This window comes from Chrysochloris asiatica, unplaced genomic scaffold (assembly GCF_000296735.1).
Source record: "Chrysochloris asiatica unplaced genomic scaffold, ChrAsi1.0 scaffold00069, whole genome shotgun sequence".
NCBI lineage: Eukaryota > Metazoa > Chordata > Mammalia > Afrosoricida > Chrysochloridae > Chrysochloris > Chrysochloris asiatica.
This window is the reverse complement of record NW_006408587.1, coordinates 15,368,887-15,387,382: the sequence shown is the minus strand read 5'-3', so window position 1 is coordinate 15,387,382 and position 18,496 is coordinate 15,368,887. Positions and strand designations below refer to the sequence as shown.

The 18,496-nt window shown below is 40.8% G+C and overlaps 1 protein-coding gene across 1 annotated transcript in view; it reads left to right on the top strand.

Moving 5' to 3' along the window:
• The window catches only part of TMEFF1 (transmembrane protein with EGF-like and two follistatin-like domains 1), a 124,624-nt gene that overhangs the window by 24,472 nt on the left and 81,656 nt on the right, over window positions 1-18,496 (top strand). Inside the window, exon 2 of the mRNA XM_006864719.1 lies at window positions 17,217-17,326. Coding sequence (XP_006864781.1) covers window positions 17,217-17,326 — 110 coding nt within the window. The remainder of the gene's footprint in view (window positions 1-17,216; window positions 17,327-18,496) is intronic.

Below are 18,496 nucleotides of genomic sequence, written 5' to 3'. Positions count from 1 at the left end.
ATCTCCAAGGCCTGCCCTCCTTCCAGCATGGAGAGAAGGTCTACTTCTGGTTCATTTGGCTCAGATATTTTATCTTTTTTCTGGACATGTGCTGATATGGTCATCTGCTTTTGCTTCTTGGACATGTTTAATGTTCATCTGTAGTTCTAATAATTAATTAAGTATGTATTTTGGTAATTTTTAATGTTTTCTGATTACATCCAGGAAGATGTGATCAGGATGTGTTCTTCCTTTTTCCCTCATCTTATTGTTTAACTCAGAGTAACTTTTTTGGGCCTCAGTTGGGCCTAGGCCTCGGCAGCAGTCCGTTTGGGACTCGAGCGGCTGGTTTGAGCCTAGGGTGGGCAGTTTGGGCACTGGGGACCTGGGCGTCAGCGACTAGGTTGCAGGAGGTTTGGTCCTCGGGCGGGTGGTTTGAGCCTCGGGCAGGCAGTTTGGGCCTCAGGGGGCTTGGGTGTCAGCGACTGTGCTGCAGGAGGGTGGGCCTCCGGCGGATGGTTTGAGCCTCGTGCTGGTGGTTTGGGCCTCAGGTGGGTGGTTTGGGCCTCAGGGGTCCTGGGTATCAGCAGCTGGGCATCGGGCGGCTTGGGTCTCAGCAGGCGGGTTGGGCGGATTGGGTCTCAGGGGGCCTGTGCCTCGGGGACCGGGCTGAGGGCGGGTTGGGTCTCAGGGGCAATGGTCCTCGGCGACCGGGCTATGCGACAGGTTGGGCCTTGAGGGCCCTGAGCCTCGGTGGCGAATGGGCTGTGGGCCGCCTGGGCCTCTCGGCGGGAAGGCGATTTGGGCCTTGGTTGGGCCTGGGCCTTTGTGACCAGTCTGTGGGCTGGTTGGGCCTCGGGGCAGGCCTTGGCCTCAGTGGGGGTGTGTATCTGATGATGTAAAAAATGCCTCTCTCAGTCTCTCTGTACTGTGGGTACCCCGAATTTCCTGATATCCGCGCCGATACCCCTCTCTATTTGTTTGGCTTTGCCAGTTTATGTTTCCTTTTCTCTGGAAATGCAGCCTTCTAAATGGGGTTGCTCTAGCCCTACACTCCAAGGTCCACAGGGGGCAGAGGCACTCGCCGGCACGGGTGCAGGGAGCGGGAGCCGCGTACAGGCAGTCAAAAGCTCAAAATGCCTGTAATTCCTCAGCAATTTGATCTTTCAAAAAAAAAACGAGTTCAGAATGTTGAAATATAAGATCTTATGTTTGGTCAAAGGCTGTCTGTCTGCTGGACATAGATTTCCTATGTGCGATTCCACCCCTTTTCCCCGGAGCCTGCCCTACCTGAGCTGCCTGGTCCAGGAAGCGCCCGGAAGTCCCTCCCCTTCTCTTATTTTTGCTTTAGAGTAATTTTTGACCCCTTGGGCTTATATAGATTTTTTTTTTAAATGGAGCATTAATAGCCTTCATTTTTTTGGTGCCAATCTGTTATTTTGCTAAAATGTGACCCCTCAGGAATAGTTTTGGTTCAGGTTACAAGAGTATCTCAGGACAATATTTTTAGGAAGTCCTCTAGTCTCAATTGGTCTAGTAAATCTGGACTTCTTACGAGTTTGAGTTCTGATGCGTGTTTTTCTCTCATTCTGTCAGGGGCCATCCATTGTGGTAGCTGGGCTCCACCTAGTTGTTCTGGTCTCAGGATAGATGAGGCTGTTGCTCATTTTGGCTAACATCCCTCTAGGCTGGATTTTTGTCTGAGCCTTATTTCACTTTTTTCTCTTTTGCTCTTGGCGAGTGGAGACCCATAGCTGTATCTTAGATCAATACAAATGTTGCTAACACATACTTCAATGGCTGTGCATAGTATTCTATCAATAATTTACTTCCAAACAAATGGACATTTAGGATGTTTATGGTTTGCGCTTATGAAAAAAATGCTGAAATTAACAATATAGCAGTGTATATTTTCCCTCTCAATCATGATTTCTTAGAATTGCTGGTAAAAGATAAAGATGATTAAAATTTCAATCTATGAGAGGACTCTAAAAAGTTTGTGGAAAAGTTCCATCATTTTTTAATTTCCATTTTTCCATGGACCTTTTGAAGTCCCCTTGTATATTGCTATATTATCCACATGAAAGGTGCCAATTTCTACTCTCATAATTCGTTTGAGTGCTTAATTTTCCATATCTTCTCCAGCACTGGAGCTGATAATAATAATACAATCTCAACACGTAATAAGACACTTTTTGTGTGTCAAAGACAACAGCCTTCAGTGTGGATTTTACCTCATGTAAAGAAAGTGAAAATCCTCACAACTGGACCAGTAAAATAGCATGATAAACGGAAAAAAAGAACGAAGTAGTCAAAGATTTCATTTTACTTGGATCCACAATTCACACACAGGGAAACAGTAGTCAAGAAATCACACGACATATTGCATTAGACGAATTGGCTGCAAAAGACTTCTTTAAAGTGTTAAAGAGCAAGGATATGTTTGAGGACTGAGATTCACCCCAAGTCATAGTATTTTCGATCTCCGCATATGCGTGAAAAAGCTGGACAATGAATAAGGAAGACCATGGGGTAATTAATGATTTTGAGTATGTTGTTGGTGAAGAATGTTGACTATAATGTCAGATGAACACATCAGTTTTGAAAGAAGTATAGCTGGATTGCTCCTTGGAAGTGAGGTTGTCAGGACTTTGTGTAATGTACTTTGGACATGTTACCAGGAAGGGCCAGTCCCTGGAAGAAGGACATGATGCTTGGGAGAGGGTCAGTGAGAAAGAGGGCGAATTTCCTCACCAAGATGGATTGGCACAGTGGCAGTAACAGTGGGCGCAATCATGGCAACACTTGTGATAGTGGCATGTGACCAGGGAGTGTTTCATTCTGTTGTAACATAGGGTCTCTGTGAGTCAGACCCACTCTGTGGCACCTAACAACAACAACAACAACAACATGTCATGCTCGGTTCTAAGTGCTTTACATTGTTGTTGTTGTTCTTATGTGCTGTGGAGTTGGTTCTGACTCATAGCGACCCTGCACAGGGTTTCCGAGGCTGTAAATCTTTACGGGAGCAGAAAGCCTCATCTTTCTCCCATGGACAGCTGGTAGTTTCAAACTGCTGACCTTGCGGTTCGCAGCCCGATTCGTAACCACTACGCTACCAGAGCTCCATCAAGTGCTTTATATAGCTTAATTTAATTCTCTTAATGTTCCCATTTTACAGTGGTGGTCAGTGACCAAGGTCTGGAGCTAATAAGTGGTAGAGTTTGAATGCTGATCTAGGTGGTTTGGCTTTAGGCTTTGCCTTTTAAATACCAAATTATAATGTGTTAATCTTATTTGGTGCTGCAGGATAATGCACTGGACTGCAAGGTCAGTTTGAATTGCAAGGTCAGCAGCAACAACAGCAGAAAAGACTTTGGAATCCTGGTGTGGCATTGTTAGTTAACAACAACAATTTATTTTGTTTCAACTTTTCAAAAATTTAGGTAGCATGACTGTTTATCTAACTAATAATTATTTTTAGTTTTTAAATCGAGATATAATTCATAGAACGTAAAATTCACCATATTAGAGAATATGTAGTTCAGTAGTTTTTGGCTGTGTGACCATCATCACTTTGTAACTCTAGACTGTTTTCATCACCTCATAAAGAAACCCTGTACCTATTAGCCATTAGTTCTATTGCCTTTCCCCCCCACCTCCTTGGCAACCACTAATCTAACTTCTGCTCTGTGGATTTACATATTCGGGATATTTTATATACAGTAGATGTAATCATATAAAATGTGGCTTTTTGTGTATGGCTTCTTTCACTTTGTACAATATTTTCAAGGTTCTTCCATGTAGCTTGCAACTGTTTTATCTAATTTAAAAAGTAATATGTGTTCATTGGTGGAGTTCTGATGTGGTGCTATAGGATCAGCACTGGACTGCTAACCACAAGGTGGGTGATTCAAACCCAACAGTCACTCCTTGGAAATCCCATACATGGTTGCTATGAACCAGGATGAACTTGATGGCAGTTAACAACAACCTTTACAGGAGGAGTGGCGCTGTGGGATAAGCACTGGATTGCTGACTACAAGGTTGGTGATTCAGACCCACCAGCCGCTCCTCAGAAACCCTATACAAGGTCATGATAAGTAGGAACCCACTCAACAATACTTGACAGCAACAACTTTTATAGGGGAGTTCTGGTGTGGGCCTGTCTGTAGGATAAGCACTGAACTGCTAACCACAGGGTTGGCATTTCAAACCCACCAGTCACTCCTCGGAGACCCTATACAGGGGTGCTGTGAGTCAGAACTGACTCGGTGGGGACACCTGTTTATTGTGAAAGCTCAAAAAAATACAGACCAAAGAAGATCGAGTTCCATCAAGAGATCGTTTTGGTATAAAACCTTTCAAAACTTGTTATAGACATTAAAAAATAGGTTGCATCACATGGGGGGGAGAGGGGGGAACCACCAGCTGGAATCGACTGGACAGCACCTAACAGCAACATACACATTTGCTTTACTTGTTTTCAATCTGCCTTAAAAAAAACAAAGCAAAATGTAACTTATCATGTTGGGAAGTCTAGTAGAGGTTTGTCATCATCATGATTTGTGAGAAGGAAAACAGGTTTTGCAGTGTAAGAACCCAGAGACCAGAAACAGTAGAGAGTATTAAAGTTCCAGACATTTGTCTAGGACTGGATAAGACTAGGAGCCATGGTGGACTAGGGGGTTATGTGTTGAACTGCTAACCAAAAAGTTGGTGGTTTGAACACGTGCACCCCTCCTTGGGAAAAAGATGAAGCAATGTACTTCCATAAGATTTACAGCTTTGGAAGCCCTATGAGCAGTTCTACCGTGTCTGTCCTATAGGGTCACTGTGAGGAAGAGTTGGCCAGCCTGCATTGGGTTGGGGAGAGAGGTAGGGGGACCCAGAGCGCCTCTATTACTTGTCTGGGGAGCGAGATCGCTTCTTCCATATATGATCCTGCTGCAGATTGTCCTCCCTGTCACCTTGCTTGACGCGCCTTGACATGGAGCCATTTGGAAATGAAGTAGGCAGCAGGGAATGATTGTAGGTATGGGGGTGGATGACTGACTGATCAAAGTGTTATTTAACAAAGGGTAGTTTGGCAGTAGTGTGCAGAATGGAATGGAAGAATATCAGAGTCAGATAATTGTAAGGCAGATGTTAAATATAGCTTGGAAAAGTTTTAGTCATCTGCTGTTAATGCTTTTTAATATTAATGTAGATTGCTTTTGCTTTTGTATCATGAAATAGAGAATAAAGTTTCTTTTCCTCCTTATATCTTTATAGTAGAAGATGCAATGTAATGCAGTTAAATTAATAAACATCTTGAAGTTACTTTAATTTCTAATTCTAACGATTTGGTGGGTCTGAAATGAACATTCATTAAATCTATTACTTGATTTTGCCTTAAAATGTCTTCCCGGTGATTTGTCATTATAGATGCCCTTCAGATTGGTTGGTAGCTAATATCATATCGAGGGAAATAAAGTGAATTTTTGTTGTATACTTACTTGTTCTAAGCACTGTATTTGTTCCTTTTCAGTGTATTTCTCATTGAATCAGGAAAAGTGTTAGTGTTTTAAAAGCCTATGAATCTGGTCCCAAACTGATGCTTTGTCCATTACGTAGTAAATTCTCTCTGGGGTTGTGTTTGAAATCAAGTTGTTTTTCCGTGTTAAATATAATCAGCATGTTATTGTTGTTGTGTGCTGTTGAGTCAGTTCTGATTCATGGTGACCCTGTATAGGGTTTCCAAGGAGCGGCTGGTGGGTTTGAACCACCAACCTTGAGGTTAGCAGTCCAGTGCTTATACTGCTGCACCACATCAGAACTCCATAACCAGTATAGAAATTTGGAAAGGGGACAAAATCATCTATTATTCAACTGGCATAACGCTATTGCTGTCACCATTTTTTTTTTTTTTTAAACAGTGTAATCATAGTCTGTGTGTAGAATTTCTCTTGTATGCTTTTTCACTCAACATTCATTAGCATGCTTTCTTATTTATGTATTATATACGCTATTGACTTCTTCAAATAACTGTATAATATTCCATGACTTGTTATATCATAACGTCCTTTGCCCTTTCCTGATATGGAACATTTTAAGTATTAAAAATACCTCCACTCTTTTGAATGTATGTATCGTAGAATTGACTTGTAGTTAATTGGATACAAGGACGTGGAAAAGTTGCACTGGTTTGGGAGTAGAAACATTCAAAAAGGGTCCTGCCAGATTGGATTTTGTCACTGTTGTTATGTGCCATCACGTCGATTCCAACTCACAGTGTCACTGTATAGGTTTCTGAGGAGTGGCTGGTGGGTTTGAACTGCTGACCTTGTGGTTAGCAGTCTAGTGCTAGTTGTGCTTATATAAATAATGGCAGGTTTCCTAAGTACATTGATCATCTATAAGGCGCCCTGGTGATGTTGTGGGTTAGGTATTGGGCTGCGAGCCACAAAGTCTTTGGTTCAAAACTACTAGGTATTCTGGGAGGCAGGTGATACTCTCTGCTCCTGTAAAGATTTACAACCTTGAAAACACCAGGCGGCTATGAGTTGGAAACGACTTGATGGCATTGAGTTTCTTTGTGATTATTACTATCTAGACAACAGATGTTGTTATTGTTGTTAATTGCTGTCAAATTGATTCTGATTCATAGAGACCCCTGTATAGGGTTTCTGAGTCTTTATACAAATCTTCGCAGGAGCAGAATGCCTCATCTTTCTCCTGCAGACAGTGAATATAAACCCTTAATGTATTTAGAGAGGGCCAAGCGTGTCTTTGACAATAGTTGGAGTTTCCTTTTTTCCAGAACAATCCATATTTATAATGCATTGATTATAAATTCCAGTTTTTATTCTTTTTAAAAGGTAGAGACGTGTGGATGCAGAATTGCTGATTTTTATCTTGCCTATCTGGTAGCGTAGTGGTTACGAATCGGGTTGCGAACTGCAAGGTCAGCAGTTCGAAACTACTAGCTGTTCTGCGGGACAAAGATGAGGCTTCCTGCTCCCGTAAAGATTTACAGCCTCGGAAAACCTGTACAGGGTCACTATGAGTTGGAACCGACTCCATGGCACATAACCAACCAACCAATCCCAGTACCAAAAAGATGGTTCCTTGTGCTTTATTGACTATGCAAAGTCTTTTGTGTGTGGATCATGGCAAGCTATGGATAACATTGCAAAGATAGGTGTTGCAGAACACCTAATTGTGCTCATGAGGAACCTGTATGTAGACCAAGAGGTAGTCGTTCAAACAGAACAAGGGGATGATACTGAATGGTTTAAAATCAGGAATGGTGTACACCAGAGTTGTGTCTTGTCACCATAATTATCCAATCTGTATGCTGAGCAAATGATCTGAGAAGCTAGATTATGTGAAGAAGAATGTGCCACCAGGATTGGAGGAAGACTCGCTAACAATCTGCCATATGCAGACGGTACAGTCTTGTTTATTGAAAGCGAAGAGGACTTAAAATACTGACGAAGATCAAAGATTGCAGTCTTCAGTATGGATTGTACCTCAATGTAAAGATAACAAAAATCATCACCATTGGATCAATAAATAATGTCTTGATGAACGGAGAAAAGATTGAAGTTGCCAAAGACTTCATTTTACTTGAATTCACTGTCAACACTTGATGGTAGCAGCCATCAAGAAATCAAATGATGTATTTTATTAGGCAAATCTGCTGCTTAAGACTTCTTCAGAGTGTAAAGTGTTCAAGAGCAAAGATACCAGTTTGAGGACTAAGGTGTGTCTGACGTAAGCCATGGTACTTTCACTTGATCTATATGTATTTGAAAGTTGCACATTGAATAAGGAAGATTGTAGAATTGATTGATACATTTGAGTTTTGGTGTTGGAAAAGAATATTGAAAGTACCATGGACCACCAGAAGAACAAACAAATCTGTATTGGAAGACATACAGCTAGAATGTTCCTTAGAAACCAGGAAGGGAAGACGTCATCTCTCATACTTCAGGCATAATATCAGGAGGGACCAGTCCCTGGAGAAGGACATCATGCTTGGTAAAGTGGAGGGTCAACTACAAAGAGGAAGATCCCCAACAAGATGGATTGGCACAGTGACAGCACCAGTGGGTTCAAGTGTAGCAATGATTGTGAGGCTGTCACAGGACCGGGCAGGGCAGTGTTTTGTTTTATTGTGCATAGAGTTGCTATGGGTCGAAACTGACCAGACAGAGAAGATCATCAGTTTTACACTCAGCAAATCATACACCTTGTTTCATTACAATGATTACAATCCCCTCCATGTACCATCAGTTACCAGTGTTTCTCTATTCACTTTACCTTTTTTTTTTTTTAAACACTCAGGCATATATAATACTTCATACCATCAAAAGGCACCTTCTGTAAGTGTGCCTCTTAGCCGCCATCCCTTTGTCCCTCTCTTCCTATGAATCTGGAGTCCTCAGCTGCTGTCTCTCTCCATGTCCCCATCTCTGCCCCCATCTGTAGTATCGCTGCTTCTCTGGATAAGGTCCCTCATTCTCCATGTGCTCTTCTCCCTTGATAGTCCTAGGGTTCACAAAGGGCAATTTTTAAGCAACTTATTTTTCCCAAGTCTTTCCATAAGCTTGAATTTAATTTTTATTAGGAACAACTTGTTTTTATCCATATGAAGTGTTGAAATCACATTATTACAGTGACAGGTACTCAGGGATGAGTAACATCTGTAACTGACTCTTTTAAGCATACGAACAACTCCTGGTAGGATCTACAGTGCTAATGGATATCTTAGACAGTGGCCTAGCTGCCTTGAGCACTAGAGCCATGGGCATTAGTCAGTATGGTTTACAGAGAATAGAATGCACTGGTTAATCTGGAGAGGTGATTATGTTGGAGCTAACTTCCAGGAGTTCTGTGAGTTTGGACTGGGCAGTGGGAGAAGGAAAAGGAATGAGTATATGAGAAGTGGTCAGAGAGTTGGGGGATGGTCAAAATGGATTATCAGGTTGAAGAGAGAACCAGGAGTGGCCACTGTAGTTGAATGGTCCAGAAAAGAGTTGGATTTTTTTTTAAAAAAATGTGATTGGATCTTTAGAATAGGATGTTATATTGACCTTGAAAAAAATAGTTTTGGTAGGATGGGGTAGGAAGTCAGGCTTGCTAGCCTTTAGGCTGGGCCTTCTACTGTGAGTCAGACTTCCAGAAACTGTTGTAGTTTTTGTTAGTGAGTTAGTTCTGACTCATAGCCACACTATACAGGATTTCCAAGTAAAATGAAGTCTTTAACAACTTTATACTTTTATCCATATATGTTGATGTTAATTTATTGGTCCAGTGGTCTAGTCAGTACCAACTCAAAGTGACCTTATGCACAACAGAGTGCAACACTGCTCCATCCTGCCTCAACCTCACAGTCAGTGCTGTGCTTGAGCACATTGCTGCTACTCCTATGCTAATCCATCTCTTTGGGGGTCTTCTTCTTCACTGACCCTCCACTTTAGCAAGCATGATGTCTTTCTCCAGTGTCTAGTCACTCCTAAAAATATGTTCAAAGTATGAAAGATGGAATCTGGCCATCTTGACTTCTAAGGAGCATTTTGAGTGTACTTTTTCAAACACAGATTTGTTTGTAATTTGGCGGTCCATGATACTTTTAAAAGCCACCTCCAACACCATAATTCAAATTCATCAATTCTTCTGCGGTCTTCCTTTATTCATTGTCCAACTTGCACATGCATATGAGGTATTTAAAAACACTATGGCTTTGGTCAGGCATACCTTAGTTCTCAAACAGACATCTTTACTCTTGAACACTTTAAAGAGATCTTGTGCAGCATATTTGCCTAATCCAGTGTGTCCTTTGATTTTTTGACTGCTGCTTACATGAATGTTGGTGGTTGATCTGAGCATAAGGAAGTCTTTTTGACAACTTCAATCTTTTTTCCATTTATCTTGATGTTATTTATGGATACAGTGATGAGGATTTTTGTTTTCTTTACGTTGAGGTGCAACGCTACCAAACGCTGTGATCTTTGATCTTCATCAGTAAGTATTTTATGTTCTCTTCCCATTGAGCAAGCAAGGATGTATAATTTACATACTGCAGATTGGTATTGAGTTTTCCTATAACCCTGATGCCATTTTTCTTCATATAATCCAGCTTCTCGAATTATTTGCACAGCATTCAGATTGTATAAGTATGGTGAAAGAATACAACACTGGTGCACACCTTCCCTAATGTTTTAACCATTCAGTGTCCCCTTGCTCTGTTTGAAAACTGCCTCTTGGTGTATGTGCAGGTTCCTTATGAGCACAATATATATATTTACTTATTTCTTATAACAGTGAATCTGGAGGGATAATATTCAGGGGTAGGTCTGCCTTTCTTATCTCTGGCTATGACTGTCTTTATATTCTGCCATCCTTAGTTTGTTCTTTTCATTTTAATGCATGTAAGATGGCTCCTACATTGTTAAGGAATAATGAAGAAATGACAATGTCTATGTTTGACCTGTGGCACAGGACAAGGGAGGTTAGAAAGTTACAAGTGACCTGTGCCATAGAACAAGGCAGGTTGTTCAGCTGGCACTGTACTTCCCTGAACAAAATTGGGATTCTTGTGCTAGAAGGGAAACATGGATACAAGCAGGCAATTATCCACAATAAAAAACAACTGAAAATGTATATTCATAAACTTGTGAAGTTCCTGACCTTGTGTTCTCCTAAAACACAGTCAAACTGAGCATGATTATCTGTTGGGATTTGCTGTTAATATTCTGTACTTACTTGCTGAACATTAGTTTTATTGATAGCTAACAAGGAAGTAATCTCATACTGATGGTTTAAGAAGCATAAATGAAAGAAATAAAAAAAAGATACCTTACAATTGAGAAAATGCTTCTCATCTCAAATTTCTTCTCCCTTGCAAATATGGAAATACAATTCACTAATTTTAATAAAAGACCATACTTCAGTGTTGGTCACTAGCTTTTCCTAAGGCATGAAATATGACTAATAATGAGTGAAATCAGAATTCCATGACTTTTATCCTCACCTGTGAATGAATGCTGACCCTCTAGCTCCCTCAGAATGCCTTTACCCCCCTATGGGATGTTTCATGTGGCTTCACTAATCTATTCTGGCATATGGCACAGGGCAGCTGTCTTTCTTCCAATGATGTGTGCTGCCCTGGCAGATGTGCCCCGGTTCCTCCCGCCAGATTTCATAGGCACAGCTCCTTGCCTGGTACTGCTGTCTCCTCCTTGGGCTTGGGCTGCCCTGCCAGCATGCTGTTGAGGTGCCAACCAGATATGACCTCTTTCTTCCTCCCTGTTATATCTTGTCATGTGGGCATCAGAGAGCAGTGCTTTTTGCATCTCATTGTTCAGAGTTTTTAAGTGAAAGCTATGCTCCGCATTTTTCTTGTAGTCCCTCTGTCCCTGTGGTGCTGAGCTCCTGGGACTGGGCTGGGGTCAGTCCACATGAGAGACACCACACTGTGCCTGGAATCACTCCTCCTGTCCAAGCTTTGTTGAGTGGACCAAGCTTCTTGCTTCACTTTGTTGTTATTGTTGTCAAGGGCAGTCTAGTCCTGACTCGTAATGACCCAGCCAACCTTGCAATCCAGTGCTTATCCTACAGCACTACTCTGTTCTCCTGTCATGGTTCTTCATGCCTCTTGCAAACAGATGCCCTAACAAGTCTAGTTTCCAGATGTGTGAATCTGAATGGTGGGAATGGGGTCTAGCTTTGACTTAAATCTGAAGGAGCTTCAAAAAGTGTATGGAAAACTCTTTTCTCTTTTAATTCCATTTTTCCATAAACTAGTTGGTGTCCCCTCATAAACAGGTAGAGTATTATCCCAAGTCAAGGAAACAAGTGGTAGCTCAGAGTATGACCTTGATCCATAGATAATATTAAGATCTTATGTTTTTTTTTTAAAAACACATCTGGTCATAGTGTAAACCAGCTGTTGTTGAGTTCATTCTGATTCGTGGTGACTGCATTTTGACTGAGTAGAACTGTGCTCTATACGGTTTTCAGTGGTTGCTTTTTTAGAAATAGATTGCCAGATCTTTCTTCCAAGACACCTCTTGGTGGCCTTGAACCAGTAACTTTTTGGCTAATAGCTAAGAGTGTTACCAATGTACAACTCCCAGTGTGAAAGAAAAATTTATTTCTCAAGTTCTTTTTCCTCTGCCGCTAAACCTATTTGAGCCTGTAGTTGAGCTAGTATATTATGTATCCTCATCTTCTTTTTAGGTGATTCTTTTTAGTATTTAGTTAACGCCCTTGGGTCTGAAAATGTATGTTGTTGTTAGGTGTCTCTGAGTCAGTTCTGACTCATAGCAACCCTGGATAGGGTTTCCGAGGCTGTAAATCTTCTTTTTTGTTTTTAAACTTTTTATTGTGAATTGAGTGAAGGTTTACAGAACATATCATCAGTCCCACATTCAACGAATTTATACACTTCGTGTCATCACAATGATTGCAATCCCTTCCATGCGCCATCAGTTCACAGTATTTACCTCCGTTCACTTTATTTTTCCCCCTCCCCCATCCCCACACATCCTGCAACTATCATGTTGTTGCTGTTTATTGTCAGGTGCCATTGAGTCAGCACCAACCCACAGCGACCTCATGCACAGCCGAACAAAACGCTGCCCGATCCTGGGCCATCCTCACTACTGTTGCCACGCTTGAGCCTATTGATGCTGCCACTTGTCCAATTCATCTCATTGGGGCTCTTCCTCTTTTTCTCTGACCCTCCACTTTACCAAACATGATCTCTTTCTCTAGAGACTGGTCCCTCCTGTCAGTATGTCCAAAGTATGAGAGATGAAGTTTGGCCATCTTGGCCTCCAAGGAGCACTCTGTCTACACTTCTTCCAAAACGGATCTATTGGTTCTTTTGGCAGTCCATGGCACTTTCAATATTCTCCTCCAACACCATAATTCAAAAGCATCAATTCTTCTATGGTCTTCCTTAACCATCATAGAATATTTTTTTTAGCAAGAAAATATTTTCTTAACTTTTAAAAACAGTGGTCTTATGCAATATTTGTCCTTTTGTGATTGACTAATTTCACACAGCATAATGTCCTCCAGGTTCATCCATGTGCTGAGGGATTTTGCACATTCTTCGCTATTCTTCAATGTTGCGTAATGTTCCACTGGGTGTGTGTATCAAAGTTTGCTTCACCATGTTCCTGTTGATGGGCATTTAAGCTGTCTCCATCTTTTTGCTATTGTGAAGAGTATTGCAGTGAACATCAGTGTGCGTGTATCTAGTTGTGTCTCAGATCTTTATCTCTTGAGGATATATATTAAGTAGAGGGATTGCTGGGCCATATTACATTTCTATTTTCATGTTTTTGAGAAATTGCCATACTGTTTTCCGCAGTGGTCGCACCATTTTACAGTCCCACCAGTAGTGTAGGAGGGTCCCAGTCTTTCTACACCCAAGCTGTAAATTTGTGGGAGCAGAAAGTTTCATCTTTCTTCCATGGAGTGGTTGGTGAGCTTGAACTGCCTACCTTGTAGTTCATAGTGCAGTACTTATATTAAAAGAGTCACCTTGCTCTCTTTTATGTTGTTGTTATTAAGTGCCATCAAGTCAGTTTGACTCATAGTGACCCTGTTTAGGGTTTCTGAGGAGTGGCTGGTGGGTTTGAACCATCACCACTGACCTTGCAGGCCAGTGCTTATCTTTTAGCACCAGTAATTAGAACCGGGCCGTGTACAAGCTCTCAGTAGGAAGTTTGTTTTTGTTGTTGTTAGGTACCATCGAGTCAGTACTGACTCATAGTGACCTTATGCACAGCAGAACGAAACACTGCCCGGTCCTGGGCCAACCTCACTGTTGTTGCCACGTTTGAACCCATCGATGCTGCCACTTGGCCAGTCCATCTCGCTGGGGGTCTTCCTCTTTTCCTTTGACCCTCCACCTTACCAAACATGATATCCTTCTCCAGCGACTGGTCCCTCCTGACAATAGGTCTGAAGTATGAGAGATGAAGTTTGGCCATCTTGGCCATACCTTCAGTAGGAAGGTAGATAGATAGAAACTCTACACCTGGGATCGAGCCTCAAGAACTAAATGGAACAAATGATCAAGGCGGGAAAGGAAGAGTGAGTAAAAGGTGGGGCGTGAGGAGAACTAAAACCATAAAACCTTCACAGCCAGGGGTAGAAGGAGCTGAAAAGTTGGTTATTGGAGTTTGTAATAGTTGTGAAAGCTGCAAAACAGCTGTGTAAGTTTCTCCTGAAGTTTTCGCTCATGTCTTTTTTTGGTATGTGTATGTTTGTACTTTTAGAGGAATCTAATTCTGTGCATCTGAGATTCATTTAAGGAAAACGAAAACGAAAAAAAAAAAAAAAAATTCAATCTAGGGAGGAATAGGAGACGAAGACACGACTATCACAGAGCTGTGAGCACAAATGGGGCAGAAAGAGGCCATGGCAGATGGAATTAGAGATACAAGGGGGCTTCAGCAAGTTCATGGGAAAATGGAGTTAAAAGATAACGGAACTTTTTGAAGCCCCCCCTTGTATAACCAACCACCTTCTAGCAATAGAAAAAAGGAGTCCTGGTGGTGCATTGAGTTAAGCGTTAGGTTGCTCTATAGGAGAAAGATGAGGCTACCTGTTCCCAAAGATTGACTGTTTCGGAAACCCTGTGGAGTGGTTCTGCCCCACTCTGTAGAATGTCTGTGATTCAGTGAGGAATAGAAAACAACTAGGCATGGAACATTGTTGGCAGAAGTGTTCCTTGATGTTTGCACAGACCTCATGGTAATCTTTGGAGTAGACTTTTCTTTCTTCATCTTATTGTGCAGTTTGTGAATTGATGAAGGTTTACAAAGCCAATCAGCTTTCCATTCAACAGTTAATACACATTTTATTTCTTGTCATTGATTATAATCATCACAATGTAACCTCACTTATCCCTCCTTGGGTTTCCTGTTTTCAGTCCTTCTTTCCCAACCCTTATGACCTTGAAATGGACTTCTAAAAATGCAGGAGAAACCTTACATAATCTCAGAAGATGAGGAGTCAGAGATCTCAGAAGATTGCTGGCTCTTCTCAGAGTTACTCAATTATTGATCGAGTCAGAAGATAATTTGGTCTTCTCTGGTCCCAGCTTCAATATGTTCACTGTTGCAGTTGCGTGGCTTTTAAAAAAGTCATTTGTTTGTTATTTGGTTAAGTGCATCTGTTGTTCTAGCTCCCGTTTCCAATTGAGAATGTATGAGAATTGCATTGTTGTGGCTTTCACCCATTCCTGTGTGATTGGTAGCTTTATTTAGCACTAACCCTGAAGCAATTTATGTGGTTCCTTAGAAAGCTTAAGTTGATACTTCTAGAGCAAGACGGATCTAGACCACAGAGTGCTAGTATTGTTGATAGACTTTTGTCCACTGGTGGAGTAAAATGAAATCAGTTATTTAGAATTTTTGCATCTAATAAGATCTTGGATTACTTTAATTCTGTCCACATGGATGCTATATGTATATATGTATACAGAGTCCTGGTGTGATGCTGTAGGAAAAGTACTGCACCACAAGGTTGCTCATTCAGACTCACCCACTCCTCAGAAATGCTATACAGGGTCGCTGTGATTCGGAACCAACTTCATGACACTTTACAACATGTGTGTATAGACACGCATGCACACAAGTGCACAGACTTGAAGCCCTTCGTGTGTGTGTGTGTGTGTATATATATATATATGTATATGTATGTTGTTGTTGTTGTTATAGACACGCATGCACACAAGTGCACAGACTTGAAGCCCTTCGTGTGTGTGTGTGTATATATATATATGTATATGTATATATACATATAATACATATAAGGAGCTCTGGTAGCGTAGTGATTACGAGTAGTGCTGCCAACCTCAAGGTCAGCAGTTCGAAACTGCCAGCGGTTCCATGGGAGAAAGATGAGGCATTCTGCTCCCATAAAGATTTACAACCTTGGAAACCTGTGCAGGGTCACTATGAGTCGGAACCGACTCCACGGTACTTAACAACAACAATATATCAAATTCAAGTTCACGTTATAATTATTTTGTACTGAAAATAATTTATTTGTCTCAAGTGAATATAACCACCCAAAATTTGTTCTGGGTACCAAAAGGATTAAGATTTCTTTTAATTTTTTCTATTTAAATGATCCTTAAGAAATACCTTAATCACTCAAAAATTAATATAAAATATTAAGTAAAACAGTAGTATGAAAAGTCTCTTAAGGTCTTGGCAGGCCAAAATAGAAGACGTCCACAGTTTTATCTTTAAGCATCACGTTGTTGTTGTTGGTAAATGCCATCAAGCCTTTTCTGACTCATAGCAACCCTGTATAGCGTTTCCGAGACTAAACCTTCATGGGAGTAGAAAATCTCATCTTTTTCCTGAGGAGCAGTTGGCGGGCTCGAACCATGAATTTTGTGGTTTGAAGTCCAGTGTTAATCATATGGAACCACAGGCCTCCTAGGAATTATGTTAAATCTTGAAATTTTGCGTTTGAGTTACTTTTAAGCACAGTATGCAAGATTCTCTTAGTGGAGTATTGAACATTTTCTGTTGTATTGTTGTTGTTAGGTGTCAGTGAGTCAGTACTGACTCATAGAGACCCTCTGCATGACCGAATGAAACACTATCCAGTCCTGGGCCAACCTCACAATCATTGCTACACCTGAGCCCAATGCTGTTGCTGCCGTGCCAATCCATCTCGTTGGGGGTCTTCCTCTTTTTCTCCAACCATTCACATTACCAAGCATGATGTCCTTCTCCTGATATATGTGTGAAGTATGAGAGACAAAGTCTGGTCACCCTTGTTTCCAAAGAGCACTCTGGTTATACGTCTCCCAACACAGATCTGTTTGTTCTTTTGCCAGTCCGTGGTACTTTAATATTTTCTTTCCTCCAACATCGCAACTCAAATGCATCAATTCTTCTTTGATATTCCGTATTCACTGTCCAACTTTCATATGCATATTGAAAATACCATGATTGGGTCAGGTGCACCGTAGTCCTCAAACTGACATCCCTGCTCTTCAACACTTTAAAAAGGTCTCGTGCAGCAGATTTGCCTAATGCAATATGTCCTATAGAACTTGCTTTTTGAATATAATATTTTATATATCTTATATCAAATTGTGGATGGGATACTGAATACATTTTAAGGATTTACTTTATTTAAATACATACAGTTAGTATGAAAAAACTAAATATACTTATATATATGAAATGGTTTTTCCTGTTTTACAGAATTAAACGTGAGGGAATCTGATGTAAGAGTTTGTGATGAATCATCATGTAAATATGGAGGTGTCTGTAAAGAAGATGGAGATGGATTGAAATGTGCATGCCAATTTCAGGTGAGGAAACCCAACATATATATGTATTTTAGTATTTCAAAATTGTTATCTTTCATAATTCTACATTCCTCAAGCTTAAAATGCTGGAACCCCGTAAGGAAGTTATTCGCAGCTGATCCGTTCTATTTATTTTGTTTGATGTAGCCCTGTTACTGGTACTTTCCTGCTTCATTTGTGGAATTAAGAGGGCACACTTAATTCCATGATTATAGGTGAGAAAATGCTTTGGAAAAATATAAACCAGCATAAAGTATTGTCACCGGAAGGAAATAAGGTACTGTTTGCGGAAGAGCCTGTTATTTAAAAAAATGAAAAAATGTTGGCTTATTTTTTCTTTTTCTTTTTTCCTTTTTCTGGGAACCAGGAGAAGGAAAGACACAATTATTTGCTGTTGTCCTATCTCGTTTGGCCAAAAATTATTTGCTATTGTGTTATAGAGGATATTACTGACTTGGAACCTCAGGTCAGGTCAGAGTTAGGGATTATTGTTGTTGTTAAGTGCCATCGAGTCTGTCCCTGTATAGGGTTTCCGAGGAGCGACTGGTGGGTTTGACCCACCAGTGTTGTGGCTCAAACTAACCTTATAGTCCAGCGCATTATCCTGCAGCCCTGGGTAAGACCAGAAAATTTACCTTTCCTTTTTCAGATGCTTTTTAGTTGCAATTCTGTTGCCTACTTAAAAGAAAAGAAGAATAAAGGAAGCAAACTATATTACATTTAATTCTTCCTCTTTGCTTATTTTCTGTGATAAAATTGTAATTGTGACTTCTCTGTAGTCCCTGACTCAGGGCTGGAAATTAGACAAAGAAGGAACCAGAAGTTTTTTCACTCGTGATTTTGTTCTGAACTTAACTACCATTTTGGATGTTAAGGGGGAAGAAGGGGTACAGAAATACGGGTAGAAGCATAGGAGAGTCAGTATTTCTGGTAAGCCTGTGACGTCAGGCAAATTTACATAAGATTGCAGGTAATTTTCTCTGCATCAATATTCCATCTTTAAGAAAGCAGTGCCTTTCTTTTAATATTGGAATGATAAAATGATTATGAGACCATCATGTTACTTATTTTCATTAAAAGAAGTGAAGAATTTAGGATAAAAAAGGAAGGCTAGATGGGTGTATTGTTGTCTAGCTAGTTAGGGTCTTCATGGTCAAAGTGGACTTATGGTCA